We start from the raw sequence: 15911 nt of genomic DNA, 5'->3' as shown, positions 1-15911 counted from the left end.
TTTCCATTGGTTGACCTTTCAAATGATGTTGGAAAAAAACGTCATCATGATGGCGACAGAAGTCCTATAGCTTTAGCCAAGCAGCATTTCAATGCCACTCCATGATCTACGCGTCGTCTTATGTTGTGTTTGGGCTCGTTCAGACCAAATAAAGATATGTGATCTTCATGGTTTACTAATGTTTTGTGAAGTTACAAACCCAAAACGTGGCACTCTAACTAAAACATACATTTTGTTTTTCAATACTTTTTGTATTGTGCTAACGATATATGGCACAAGTCTGTTATGTACGATGATTATACAGATCACATTTTCAGTTATTTATTCACGCTGTGAAAATAGAGCACCTTTAATGTCAGAAGCACTGGTCATGTTCCCTATATTCACTGTAAAGCCAAACTCTAAGATTTAAAACCTGCATCAGATTAAGGTTAATGATTAAACTATTAATTGATTGGTAATTCGACCTACAATCGATTATGGGAATTTGATTGTTAAATTTACATCCCTATATATATATATATATATATATATATATATATATATATATATATATATATATATATATCAGGGTTTTTCCTGGCTCAAAATGAGGCGGAGGTGGTAAAATCCTAATAATGTAATAATAAGGTAATAAAAATTTTATTTTTCGTAAATCATAATATAGCCTAATGTGTTTCCCACATTATTTTTGAGGGTGGAGCTTGGTACCGCTAGGGGGGTCCGGGGGCATGCTCCCCCTGAAGAAAATTTTTTACATTTTAAAGATAAATTCATTAATCTGGTGCACTTTGAGTCACCCCAATCCACTGTTAAAAATAAATAATCCACCTGCAAACCGCCCATAATCTTTGATTTAGATATCTGCATCTGATCATCATATTACAATTATTCATATTCTCAGTGTTAAGCATGAATGCAAATGCATGAATTAGTCCTTGATGGTAACATATCACACTGAATTTGGCTAATTAAAAATAAATATTTATTTAAAATAAAAGTTCTCCTTTTGGCAAAATTACATTTCCTTAATAGCCTAAACAGAGGCTTTACTCCCTTTAAACTTAAATTGTCAATGTTTCATTACATCACTGTTTGAAAACACTCAGAATAATTTTTTGCACCTTTTATAAAGGGCATTTTTTCCATAAATGTTTTCTCCATTTCTCATTTCAAATTCTTAAATTTGATCAATATATATTCAATTAAAATAATAAGACACTAGGCTGTTACCAATCAAATTAAATACTTTACATTTAAAAATTATAACTGTATTAAATGAGATTATTTTAAATATTTTTGAATATACAAAAAAGGAATGTTGAAAATAATGATACTTTGAAACTAAACCGCCAGTAGGAGGCGGCAGGCGACCGTCTTAATGAGCGAGCCATTCAGTCATTAATTCAAACGATTCGTTCAAAAGGCTGATTTATTCAGAACGAGGCAGTTTATGAATAGGTAATTGAATCTTTGACTCAACCCATTCGTTCAAAACGCTGAATCATTCAGTAATGAAACACGGCTGAGTGTTGCTGTGAGATTCGCGATGGTTCTGCGGTGATCTTTGTTTGGAACTATTTTTGCTGCTGAAACAGAACAATAATATTGCGTCTAAAATGTAAGTGACTTAATTTTAACTATTTGTTTATTGAACTGTTGTGAAATCAGTCTCGGTTTCAGTCTTGATGGCATTCAGGAAAACATCACTCAGGTCGTGTGTAGCCTAGGCTATATATTGTTTCTTAACTCTGTTATAAATAACAGCGCGAGCCTCAACAGCGCAACTTTGTTACCGTCAGTAGCCTACTTACATTAAATGAAATAAAACAGAATCATCCTCACGTTTTCGGTGATTCCTTAGTTATATTTTTATATTAAAATTTGTTTTAATCAGGGCATTTGTCCAGATGGGCTACAATTCTCTCTCGCTTTTCCCTTCAAATAAAGAAAAAACACACGTGTCCCGGACACATTCTATGGTCCCGGACAAGCGTTATTGTCGAGTCCTGATATGTTTTCCTTGATTTGTTTTCCCTGAAGAGAATTACGTTGTTGAAAACGAAAGAGTGACGCACGTTCATTGCGTTTCAGCGTGATGAGAGTTCCGTGTCTTTATTAAACTCAACACATTATATCTGTCATCCACCCTCGAATAATTGGAATGGAATGTTTTTTTATTAGGCTACTTGACCCGCGGACCGCGCAGCACTATACGGTTTGAGAATGGACACAAGCAGTAACCGCAACAGAACCGTCACGGTGGAAAAAGTGTATCTGACCATGACTGTCTGTCCGAGTTTTGTCGAGAGCCGGAGGCGGCACGAAATTTGACGAAGGCGGCCGCCTCATAATTCTCTATGCAGGAAAAACCCTGTATATATATAAATAAGTACTCTTACTGGTTATTTAAGTACATCATATTAAAGCTGAAGTCATTTCTGCAGTGAGAACATTTGCAGTGACTGCTGTCAGACATGCTCCCGTGACTCAGAGTATCTCATAAATGAAGGCGAGCAGTGGATGTGAGTGTGATCGGTCTGGTTTGGTGCAGCTCTTGACCGGCGTGAGCGTTTTGAAGAGTTTCAGTGGTTCACCTGCACCTTTCTTTGCTCTCAGTCACCAGCGCTCATGATTACACTGGTCTGAAACGCTGTGGCTCTGCTCTGCCTTCACCCATGATGCCCGGCACTCTACGCTGTAAACACAGGGAGTGGGAAATCACTTTAGGGAACCCAATATCTGTCTGATTCACTGTCTAGTTTCCTGGTAACCGAGCGTCAGATGCACTCGTCAGCTCCTCGTTTACCGTTAGGAAACAGTAGATGTGTTCACTGTTCTTCTGCAGAGGATCGAGAGTGCAGCTCGTGAAGCCGGTCAGCTACTCTGACACGGGTCGTGTATTCACATCAGCGTGAATTAAAGGATTTATCAGTGCAATTATCAGTGATCAGTTCCTTTATAATAATCACAACTTTTCGAATATTATTATTATTTGGAATTTAAATAATGCATTCTTTTTCCCACATTAGCAATACAATTATTATTATTATTATTATGTTTAATTGGTTTGAAGAAGGTTTTATTGGTTTTGTTATTGACGTTGTTGTTGTTATTAATAATAAAATTATTATTTAAAATTCAAATGATACATTATTTTTTCCACAACAACAATACAGTAATTATTATTATTTGATTTGAAGAAGCTTTTGTTGTTGTTGTTTTTATTAATATTATTAATATTATTATTATTATTATTTGGAATTTAAATAATGCATTGTTTTCCCACATTAACAGTAAAAGTACCATTATGATTATTATTATTATTTACTATTTAAATAATGTATTATTATTATGATTATAAACAATTGTTTTTTGTGCAGTATAATAATACAAATTTGAGAAAATGTATGCTTAAATGTCATGAAATAAATGTCATAATGGAAATAAGCTTCATTATTCTCATGCACAACTCTTATATTGTTTTCTCTTGAATGTACCATGAAATATGGTTTATTTCATTTGAAAGCTTATTATTATTAATATTATTATTATATTGTTAGCTAGTAGGAAAGCAATAACCAGAAGATGGCGAAGTGATTTGGTGCCTAAAGTGGAAGAATGGTTTGATGTAATGCTTGGCATTTATAATATGGAAAAGCTAACTGCGTACATTAGATTGGAAGTCGATAAATTTAACAATATCTGGAGAGGATGGCTTAAATATATTAGGCAACATAGATTGGACTTTGTTTAGGGACTTGTGGTAAGGGCTGAATGTGTATGAACACCTTTTTAATGTACCATGCAGAAGGATGAGGAAAGTATTTTTACTATACAGGGATTGTCAGTAAGAGTAATACATACCATACCCTGGTGCTAAGCTACAATGTTTATTCTAGGTTTTTTTATATATATATTTTTTTTATATTATTATTATTATTATTATTATTATTTTTTTTTTTCATGTTCAAAAACAATTGTATTATCAACAGGGGCATTCAAGGAAAACTTCTTGTGACTGTCCTAAAGTATCGGTTGTGTTTGCCCTGTTATTCTGTAAGTTTCATATTGTGAGAAAGACAATAAAATATAAATTATAAAAAAAATATATATTATTATTATTATTATTTGCAATTTAAATTTAAATAAAAAATTTTTTCCCACATTAACAAAATATTAATTTATTAATTTATTATCATCATCATTATTTACAATTTAAATAATGCATAATTAATATAGACCATTTTTGTGCATCTGCTTAATTGTCATGAAATACATGTCATAAATTAATGCACAAAAGCATGATTCTCTTCATGCAAAACATAATTTTATATAGTTTTGTCTTGATTTTAGCGTGAAATATGATCTAGGCATGTTTTCCTGAGATTTGTTCATTAACTGAATAGCCCAACACAGTAAACGAGCGTCTCTCGGGGTCGACGGCAGAACCAGCAGCCTCGCCAGCGCAGCGGGAAACACACATCTGCCAGAAACACACACTGATGGCCGTCTGAGACGCATGCTTTGGTTTTGTTTGCCTGTTTGCTTTAGTAATTTGAGGGCCACATATAATCACCTTGGCAAGCCGAGGGCCCAGTGGATTTGTGGGTAATCCTCATTGATTTTTGTGTCTTCTCAATCCCTCTCAATGGCACCATTTTGCTGATTACATCACAGGATTGTATGATAAAGCAACATCAACTCAATTGAATTCCATTTGCACTGTCGAACAGCAGCTTTTGCATTTCGTCTTGTTGCTTCAGTTCTGAATGGATCCGTCCGCTGATTACATCCGAACACCGCAGGACCGCTCGGCCTTAACCACTCACCCGCACGACGTCCAACTCATTAAATATTAACAAACAGTAATGGAAGGCAATAAAAAGGAAAATTGCACATCATATGCAATACTTTGTTTTTTATCAGCAGACGAGACCTTTAATGAGAGCAGGAAGCCATCAAGTCGGAAGTTATTTTTAGAGCCAGCATAAATCAAATTATGAGAAATAATTTATCATTCTCCGTCTTAATTTTCCACAGAATTCAGACGCCTCCTCCCCGCCAGTGTGTCTTTGAGTTGTTTATTATGCATTTTAGCTCATTTGATGATGATTTTAGCTCCGGTTTGACTCTCTGCAAAGCTTGTAGTGCATTGCTGTGTGATAACTAGGGTGTTTTAGGCGCTTGCAAGAGTGTTTTAATCCCGTCTACTGTGAAAAGAGTCATGCATCCTTTCATAAACCTCAAAATGACCTGTGATTGGCCAATCGTGCTGATCTCAGGTCTGTCCAAGTGCTCTCCTGAGACCAGTGAAAGGAGAGCGTTTGATCATCTGCCGTTCCTTCTTGCCAAAACCGAGAGGATGATCTGCATGATTTACAGTCATATAGCTTTAAAACGGTCCCTTTCTCTGCAGATGTGACCTCAGGTTCAATATCGAGGCCATTTGGAAACGGGAAATTCGTAATAAAAGGTCAAAGAGCCTGAAAGCACTTTAGAGAAACAGTATTTACTTCCCGTCGGCCTGCATGAGTTTGTCAAGTGGACATAAAGAGAAAATGTCATCGATATTGACGTTTTATGGAGCCGTTTTCACACACATCAACACTTCTGCCATGACACAAAATTTATTGAAACGTAAGAGGGAAATAAGAGGAAACCTGCCTTTTAAATCTGTCACCCTGATTTATGGATTCAGACCGGATTAACGTCTGTTCCTCCAGGCGCTCGTGTGTCTAAACCCTGTGTGTGTTTGCAGGTGGAGTGGCTGAAAAACGAGGAGATCATCGACCCCGCGGACGACAGAAACTTCTACATCACCATCGACCACAACCTGATCATCAAACAGGCCCGTCTGTCGGACACCGCCAACTACACCTGCGTGGCCAAGAACATCGTGGCCAAACGGAGAAGCACAACGGCCACTGTCATCGTCTACGGTACGTCTGAACGTGGTCAGAAGTGAGCGTTTAAATCAAGCGGCAACCTTCCAGTCTTAAACTGCAGCTCATCCACTGGCCACTAGAGGGCTCCTAAAGAGAGTCAATCCCATAAAACCCCCATGTTAAAATGGCCAACTTTACAGCAGAAAAAAACGTTTACAGCCTGGTGCAAAAAGTGGTTTTGGTCTATAAAGCTAATTTTGCCCTTCATGAAAACTGTGAGGGGGTAAAAAAAATAAATAAAATTATATTAAGCCTTAGAGTTCTGCATAATTAAGGGCGTGGCCACTTGAGTGACAGGTAGATTGCCGCTGATGTCACTACTAGCTGATGTCACTACCTCAGCTAATTCGCCTCGCTGCACATTGCCGTTTATCCGGGAGTGACGCGCGGCCATGATGGCGACGGCCGGCTCCGCCCACTTTGGGCTTAAGAAACGCTCTTCTGAAACCCACGGGTGACGTCACACACACTACATCCATATTTATTTACAGTCTATGTTTTAAATCCTGCACGATCTCTGCTTTCAGTCTCTGCTTTCAGTAGATGATAGTGTAGTCAGCGCAGGGTTATTATCGTTAACTAACACTATTAAAAACATTTCTGTTAATTGAAACAAAGCCGAAATAAAATATGTAAATGTTAGTGACAAAGAGCTTGGTCCAAATGTTGCAATATATGGAAGTTTCATGGGAGCAGAGAAAACAGGTTTGGGTTTTTTATTTGCAAAGTAAAAACCAGTTTTAGGGAAAGATACTTTTAAAAGTAAAGCATTACATATATTGCGTTACTCCATTAAAAAAGGTAACTTTATGGAAAGTAATGTTACGTTTCTTTTGGATTACTTTTTCTCACCTAGTGTAAGCTTGCTTGTTTATTTTTTAATAACAAAAAGTTATATATTTGGCAAATGTAAAGGCCCTGTGTAAATGTATTTGTTTGTGATTAGTTGTAGTAACTTCATGAAATTGTCTTGAGAACTTTGGAAATTGGGCAGTGGATTTCTAGTTCCCAGTTGTATTGGACTGGAGAATAAATGTTGAAATTAAGTGTTATTTTATGTTTTTTTAGTGAAGGAAAAGACCTGTTAGTGTGTAACGAGCAATGACTGCGCGAATGCCATCTTGTTCATTACATTTACACTCTGTGTTTATTTGAACTGAGATAGATCAGATTAATTGGTTCCAGGGCCACAAAACACACTTTTTCATTTTGTTTATGCTCCATTATTAAGTTCTGGTTTAACACAATTTCATTAGAATTTGTCATAACTCAAAGACTGAAGCAAACTCTTGCATTATAATAATAATAATAATAATTATTATTTTAGGCTGTAGTAGCTTGTGTTTTCTTTAGCGCGCCACAGTCCGTCTGAAGTTCCCTTGGTCGGATCTTGCCGTTATATTCCCTGGAGCTGGAACATTTTCCTCTTAAGAACAGAAAACCGTGCTGACAAGTTGCGAGTGTTTTAAGTGTTGTAAATTTCCGCCCTGAAGGCGAAGGCAAACGCAACACTCTGCCGTTGTGAAGTCGCAGCTCGGCACGTGCTCCGCCGCTGTAAAGCAGAGACGAGTCTTTCAGGAGCTCTTCAACAAGTGAACACAACACACACCTGCTGCGATCTCTGACTGTTCCCCACTGATCAAACCCCACATCTGCACAACAGATGCTCCCTTTCCCCGCTGTAATAACACTGACTTCTCTTTCTCATCCTGAAGCCGGTGTGATTATAAGCACCTTGAACAGCGATTCACCCTGTGTGGAGAGAGAGAGACAGAGACAGAACAACAGACATAGATAGATAGATAGATAGATAGATAGATAGATAGATAGATAGATAGATAGATAGATAGATAGATAGATAGATAGATAGATAGATAGATAGATAGATAGATAGATCGATCATCATAGCAAATCTTCTCTCAGTTCCCGCTCTCGGGTGGAGAGATGCTGATGATGTCATCAGGGTCGAGTTTCTCCTCCATCTCTCACTGACGACGTGCTGAACCACACACACTCACCCGGACTAACACACACTCCCGTTATCACTGCACACGAGGAGCGAGACGGGAAACCTTCACGCGTAACTGGGAAAAGGGCACAAATCTGTGATGGAGTTCTGGAGACAAAAAGGTCCTAATCCCTCGTTCAGGCCGGAGCGCTGTGATCCCGCTCATCCGCACAAGAAGTGAACCACAATCCATTAGGGGTGTCACAATATATATCGTGTCACAATATATCGCAATACAAAAATGCAACAATATGTATTGTGTATAATTCACCCAAAATAAAAATTTGTTTTATTGTCAGCACTACATGAAACTACTATATATAATGTTGAATATAATGTAAAATAATGCACTGGGGGAATATTTGTGTAAAAAGTGACCTACATTATTTTACATATATCTAGTCAGTGACTAGATTCGTCTAAAATAATTCTGTATTTTCATCTTCAGAATCATGAATATTGTTATTCTGGTGTCTCTATTGTTCATTGGGTTTCAGCACCAAGTCCATCATATTCATTGACACACACACTGTAATATCAGATTTAGCATTTTAATCACCAGCACATTTTTTGTTAACCATTTATCATATGTCTTGGAGTATCGCAATAATATGGTATCGTGAGTTCAGTATCGTGATATATATCGAATCATGACACGAGGGCATCGTTGCACCCCTACAGTCTCGATCACAGAATATGACATTTTCTGTGATTAAAGTCATCAATTTAATGACAGAAAATGCACTTACTCTTATTCTGTCTTTCGGATGTCGCTTATGTTTTGATTTGTTCGCATGGCTTCAGTCACTTTCATTATCCAGAAAGGCATCCCGCTGTTGTGCTCCACTGAAGAGATGAGCTCGTGGAGGTTTAGAGCAGTGAATGATGACAGAAAGTTTATTTTGGGGTGAATTATTCCTTCAAGTGTGTCGTTCCTGGTTTCCACTCAAGGGCTCATCACTCGCTGTTGTGATAAACTGAGAATCTTTCGGTATCAAAGCGACAATATCTCTCTTCAACCTCTCCAATCGTGTCTCGCTGATTGATTGAAAGAGGAATCAGCGCTGCTGTACGCATCACTCCCATGAGTCTTAGCGACGGTATCAAGAGTGTGTTTGTTTTTACTCTGTTTTCCATCAAATGAATAAACGAGTGAGTGTTTGAGGCCTTGTGTTTGAGGCCTTGTCCATGCTAATACGGTTTCGTTTGAAAACGCATCTTTCTCTCAGTTTTGTCCTTCCGCTCACACTGAGACGCCGTTTTTATGAATGAAAACGAAGCTTTTTGAAAATACTCTCCAAAGTGGATAAATGTGAAAACGGAGGTATTTAAAAACGATGATGTAAGTTTAGTCATGTGACCCGTGTTGCACCAATAGATATTGATGTTTATACCAGTATTGTGTCTGTTATGTGCGATTCACTTTCACACTGTTGCTAAAATATGTTACTTCACACACTCTTCATATCACAGTCCTGCAGATCTGACAGAGTTTACTCATATTTGCTGTCCTGCGGTAAAACATGAGAGCGGTTGTGTTTTACACCAGACATATAATGATGAGTGAGAGCGTCCTGGACCATCAGTGAATGCTGAGATATTCTGCTAAATATAATAATCCTGACAGAAGAATTGCGCGATAACTTTATTATCTAATTTTCCGGCTGTATCATCTCAGTGAACGTGTGTGAGGGTTTACACATGCGCTGTAAAGGGGAACTTAGTGTTTTGGAAAACACCGGTGTGGACGGAGAGCGCTTTTAAACGAAAACGGTGTTTTAGAAACGTCTCCTGCCTTTTTCCCCGTGTGTGTGTGTGTAGTGAACGGCGGCTGGTCGACGTGGACCGAGTGGTCGGTGTGTAGCAGTCGCTGTGGGCGTGGCTATCAGAAGAGGACGAGGAGCTGCACCAATCCGGCGCCGCTGAACGGAGGAGCAATCTGTGACGGAGTGGCCATCCAGAAACTGGCCTGTAACCCGCTGTGTCCAGGTAACACTTCAGAAACACAACGAGACTCACGTTTCTTTATATCTCAAAATTCTGACTTTTTCTCTCACAATTCCAAGTTTTATCTCAAAATTATTTTTGACAAAAGAATAGACAGACAGTCAAAGTATTGCAAGATAAAAAGTCGCAATTACCCTTTATATTTTTTCATTCCAAAGCAGAAACAAGCTTTCATTCTTATCTTACAATTTTTTTTTGTGTAAGCATGTAGTGTAAATCTGAATCCCTTGAGAAGGATGGTGATGGACTGGCCAGAGATGTTCTGGTCATGAACATGAACACTGATGAGTGTGTTCTGGTGTCTTTATGCAGTGGACGGCCTGTGGACGGAGTGGAGTAAATGGTCTCCGTGTGGGACGGAGTGCACTCACTGGAGACGCCGGGAATGCAGCGCTCCGGCTCCTAAGAACGGTGGGAAGGACTGCGAGGGAACGGTTCTCCAGTCCAAGAACTGCACAGATGGGCTCTGTATGCAGAGTGAGTGTCTCCCTCACAGTTACAGCTCTCACTGCAAAGCATGCTTTTCTTACTTAGCATTTTTGTCTTGTTTCCAGTCAAAATATCTACAAATTCTTAAATCAAGATGCATTTACTAGATGAGTAAAATGAAGATATTATGTCCTGTTTTCCGGGGGAATTAATCGAAATTAAGTGAGTTGATGCTTAAAGGAGCCGTATGTAAGATTGTGGCCAAAACTGGTACTGCACTTTCAAACTACTGTAGAGCGGTGTATCCCCTCCCCCTCCCCCTCCCCCCTGACTCGAGGTTGCCAGATAGGCTGCAGGATCCAGCAGGAACGTAGGCTGCTCCGTAGCTGTGGTAACTAGAGCAGAGCTGGCAACCCGGATCAGAGTCCTGCACGGGTCCGATTTTGTAAATCCGCACCCGCCCGTACCCGCAGTGCTTCAAACCGCATCCGACCCGTTATCCGTCAACAGCACTAATTAAAATCCGCACCCGACCCGACCCGCTTAAAATAGAACCGACACCCGACCCGCACCCGAAATAAAATCAGTTTAGCCAATCACATTATAGACACAATTACAAAAATGTTTATTGCCAGGTCATACAGAAGTTATAACGACAATTAACACAAGGACAACTTCAGCCGAAGCTGTCAAAAAGCCGGTATGAAGAACATGGCTAACGTTACCACAAAACTGAGTAACAGACGCGGCTACAACACTATATCTGCCACGCAATTTCGTCTAGCCTACATCTGACAATTATGGGTTCAAACACGCCCTGCACACCACACATACTGAACAGTGTTAAATTTGAAAAATACTGTTCGATAGAACTGCTTGGTTTGTTACCACAGTTATCTGCGTGCTTCCTCTGCGATGAAGTTCCACATTTGCGGCTATCCAACACGAAAATGCATGCAGCACAATATTGTTTCCTTCAGATAACTCCAAATTTCTCCCACACACTGGACTTGCCTTTTGATGACGTATTGTCAACAACTTTACAATCTCCACTAGCTATTCTTTTCTTCAACTCCTCAGCATCCATCTCGACGACTGCAAGCAGATCGCGCGCGCGGTTATGAGGAATTTTTCAAAGTGAAAGAAGTAGCCTAGGTAACGTTATAGAGCCTAGGTAACGTTATAGATCCTGGGAGGGCGTGGCGCGTGGGCACAAATAAACTGATGTGGATTTTAAATTATTTTATCAACTTGAAATACAGGCATATTTTTGTAGATGTGTTCCTAAAAATATGCATATATTTTTACGTTTGCATGTGATTGTTTTAAACCCGTGTTTAGACCCGTGTTTCCCCCGTGTCCGACCCGACCCGCACCCGTATCCGACACAGTTGGATATTTTTCACCCGTTTGAGCAAAATTCACCCGCGGGTACCCGAACCCATGCAGGACTCTAACCCGGATGGCGAAACACTACTGACTTCGTGATTGGTAGATAGGTGGAGGGTGGAGCTTCAGGCCAAAACACAAGATGACAACATCAACATCAGTTGAGGGCTGCAACTTCACTTTTTAAATGACAATATCCTGGCCGGACTACTGTTGTCAGTGATATAAGTATTTGAAATGAACATGATTTCTTAATGTCTAGTGACATATCAGGGCCATTTTATGATTAATTGAAATACATTTCTTACATAATTATGGTTCCTTTAAAAAAAGCTAAATTATCTACCAGTGGGGTAAGAAAAATAATGTTAATTGAAACCGAAACGAGATTATTTTTCTCACCCCATTGGCAGATCATTTTGCTTGTTTTAAGCAAAAACTCGCTTAATTTTGATTAATTCCCCCAGAAAACAAGACTTAATATCTTATGTCATTTTACAACTTTAGTAAATGCGTCTTGATTTAAGAAATGTTTGATATTTGGACTGGAAACAAGACAAAAATACTAAGTAATAAAAGCATTATTTTGCAGTGTGATACAGGCTCTCCACACACACACCTTTCTTTTTCAGCATCCAGAAATCCCAGATCACACCTCAGAGAGCGTTTCTAGCTCTCCATCTGTCTTTCACTGCATAAATGCTGTGTTTTTGTTTCGGTTTCTTATCAGAGCAATTGAGTCCTGTTTTGTGTCTTGAATTAAGTTTATTTTTAACTCACCGTCTGTTTTCTTCAAATCTAACAAATATACTGAGGTTTTTGGTTAAAATTAGACGAAACAATAGAATATTAAAAATAAACTTCATTCGTTCATTTGAAAACAGGTCTTATCTATGGAAGCTTGTTTCCAACACTGAATAAAAAACAAAAAAGATAATTCTGAGTTTCTCACAATTCAGTTTTTTGCTCACAATTACAAGTTTTTTGCTCACAATTACAAGTTTTTTGCTCACAATTACAAGTTTTTTTCCCTCATAATTCTGAGTTTGTCACTATTAACACAATTACTAGTTTATATCTCAAAATTAAAAAAAATTTCCCCTCACAATTCTGAGTTTATATCTCAAAATCCAGACTTTTTTTCCACAATTCCATGTTTATATCTCAAAATTCAGACTTTTTTCCCACAATTCCAAGTTTATATCTCAAAATCCAGACTTTTTTCCCACAATTCCATGTTTATATCTCAAAATTCAGACTTTTTTCCCACAATTCCAAGTTTATATCTCAAAATTCAGACTTTTTTTCTCACAATTCCAAGTTTATATCTCAAAATGCTGAGAAAAAATGTCAGAATTGGGAGATAAGACGTTGCAATTACCCTTTATATTTTTTTATTCCAAGGTGGAAACAAGCTTTCATACTTATCTTACCCATTTCTGTGTAAGGATGTTTATATACTTCTCCTGGATCTCTGCAGTGTCCTCCTGTCCACTACTGCCTCTGATCTGATGTTTTCTCTCGTCAGAAGAGCTGTTGTCATCTAACAGATTACGTTGAAATGGATGTTGATGTTGGAGAAACAATATGTGACTGTCGGTCACGTCGGCCGCAGTGTAAATATAGCCTGTGTGATGTGATCCTGGATGTAATGACTCCACTCGCAGGCCAGCGTTCAGCAGCTATATTTAAAATAATGATAAGGGATTATATCGTACTTACAGAAAGTTTTATAATTGCTCCTCGTCTGTGATTACTATGATTTGGACCCTATTTTAAAATCCATAGGAGTCACAGAGAGGAAAATCACAGACACTCACACTCAGACTTTCTCAGCTGTTTTCCTAGTGAAGGCAAATATTATGTGTTGAGAAGCAGTTTTATGATTCTTTAACTCTTCCAGATGATGTTTTAAACGCATGCAAGTGGGAAAACAGAAAATATTCTTCGGTGCTCATTCATTATAAAGGGACAGTTGACCTAAAAATTATTGATCTGTCATAATTTACTCAGTCTTGTAAAAAACACAATATGACTAAGTGAGTATGAATACGTTTATAAACTCATTTGAACTAAATAAACTCATTAACGTAACTTTTAAACTCGTTATAAACTCAGTTTTACTAAAAGTACTTGATTTTTACTTGAGTTTTAAAAGTAAAACCGATGAACCGACCGACGTCCACATTTAAGCATTTCAGTGGGCTTAATTTTTTTAACTTTTTACAGCAGATTTAGTTCACAAACAACTGAGCGACTGAATCAGTCCGACTCACGAATGAATCATTCAGTGTGATTTGTGAACCAACTCAGCAGAATCAACTCGTTCACGAATCAGAAAAAAAACGCTCTTTTTCAGTCCGAAATAACGAGGAACGATATGTTTTTATGTAATGTATTAAAAGTAAACGTTTCCAAAAATAAAAGCACACACACTTTTTTTCTCTCATTTGTTTGTGAGAGTCTAATGTATACGATCATGGCGTTTCAGAACATAAACTCAGACTGCAAAACGTTCAGACCAAATCTGACATAAACAATATTTAGTGGATTTAATACTATTGTGGACAAAAAAAAGTGCAGTTTCCCATTTTACCCAAATGCGATGGATTGTATTTATCTTGTGATCACTATTTCATAACAAAGTTATGAAGTCCTGTTTTGATTTTGCATGTTGGGATTTTACACAAATCACAATATTACTGTTGCTGGAGCATCTATATCGTAAAACAGACACCGTAGATTGACACTTAGGGCCCTATCTTACACCAAGCGCGACGCAAGTGTGTTTTGCTAGTTTCAGCCTGACGCGGTTATCATTTTCACGTCCTGCGACACGTTGTTTAAACAGCTCATTTGTGCGCCCATGACCTGCTGGTCTGAGAACGAGTGTGTGTTCAGGAGCATTGTTGGAGCGTTGCTATTTTGAGGAACTGAAATAGACTGAGACCAACTGAGACCTGCTCTAAAGTCAATGGCACAATTTTTTTTTTGTTATTTAAAGAGCGCATCAGTAATGTCGCCTATAGGCGGGTCCACAACGCACACACACTCTGCTTATTACACACACAGGGACGCACAGCAGCACACAAACATGCCAAATATTTGAAATAGAAGGATTGCAATGTAAGATTATTATTGTGTACATAAAAATATGGTGAATCCGGCTTGTCCCGTAGATGATCTGCTTGTGCACTTTTACCTCGCGCACGAGCAGATCCGTTTCAAACTCCGTCATGTAAATAGCGAATCCGTCATGGCGCGAGCGCAACTGGCATTTAAAGGGAATGGGAGATGAGACTCTGATTGGTTTAACGCACGTAAATCCCAAAACACACCCATTTCTCATTAAGAGAATAGAGACGACCCTTTTAGACCATGCGCCGGGAGCACCGACCATTTCCCCCATTGTTAAACTAGCAAAAGCTATAAGCTATTCACGCCCTAAGTGAACTTGCGCTTTAGACCATGAGCTTAGTTTGTTAAAATGGGGCCCTTAAACCTTTAGAGCTTTTTTAAATTATGTATAATTTGTTAACATAATTGATCTTTTTAGACAGTAGTCTATATAGTAATGGGTCAATGCTTTGTTACGCTCCATCACTGGGAGTAAAGGATAAAAAAAGGCTCCAACAAATCGGTGGGAAAATCCGAAGTGTTCCAGCTGTGGTCAGGATGGGGATCTGTTTCCGTTACAGATGTAGAAGTCGTGTTTTTCTGTTCAGCGCCTCCAGTAAACAGTAACTGGATTCTCTGCTGTTCGGCATTGATTATACATGCAGAGGTTGAGAAGGCCAGAGGAGATTTGAAACGAAACGTTTCCCTCTTCTGAAGCGTCCCGTGTTTATCTGCTAATCCTCCCTTCACTCGTCTGTCTCTCTCTGTCTCTCTCTCTGTCTCTCTCTCTCTCTCTCTCTCTCTCTCTCTGTGTCTGTCTCTCTCTCTCTCTCTCACAAACACTCTCTGTGTCTCTCTCTCTCTCTGTCTCTCTCTCTCTCTGTGTCTCTCTCTCTCTGTGTCTGTCTCTCTCTCTCTCTCTCACAAACACTCTCTGTGTCTCTCTCTCTCTCTGTCTCTCTCTCTCTCTCTCTGTCTCTCTCTCTCTCTCTCTCTCTCTCTCTCTCTCTCTC

General features: G+C 38.6%; 1 protein-coding gene across 1 annotated transcript in view; it reads left to right on the top strand.

Annotated features, from left to right (window-relative positions):
- unc5cb (unc-5 netrin receptor Cb) overlaps window positions 1-15911 on the top strand; it is a 208799-nt gene that overhangs the window by 156417 nt on the left and 36471 nt on the right. Inside the window, exons 5-7 of the mRNA XM_082158619.1 lie at window positions 5762-5942; window positions 9778-9945; window positions 10276-10440. Coding sequence (XP_082014745.1) covers window positions 5762-5942; window positions 9778-9945; window positions 10276-10440 — 514 coding nt within the window. The remainder of the gene's footprint in view (window positions 1-5761; window positions 5943-9777; window positions 9946-10275; window positions 10441-15911) is intronic.

The sequence above is a fragment of the Leuciscus leuciscus genome, assembly GCF_965113295.1.
Source record: "Leuciscus leuciscus genome assembly, chromosome: 24".
NCBI classification, from domain to species: domain Eukaryota; kingdom Metazoa; phylum Chordata; class Actinopteri; order Cypriniformes; family Leuciscidae; genus Leuciscus; species Leuciscus leuciscus.
The sequence above is the reverse complement of the archived record's forward strand: the minus strand, read 5'-3'. Positions and strand labels throughout refer to the sequence as shown.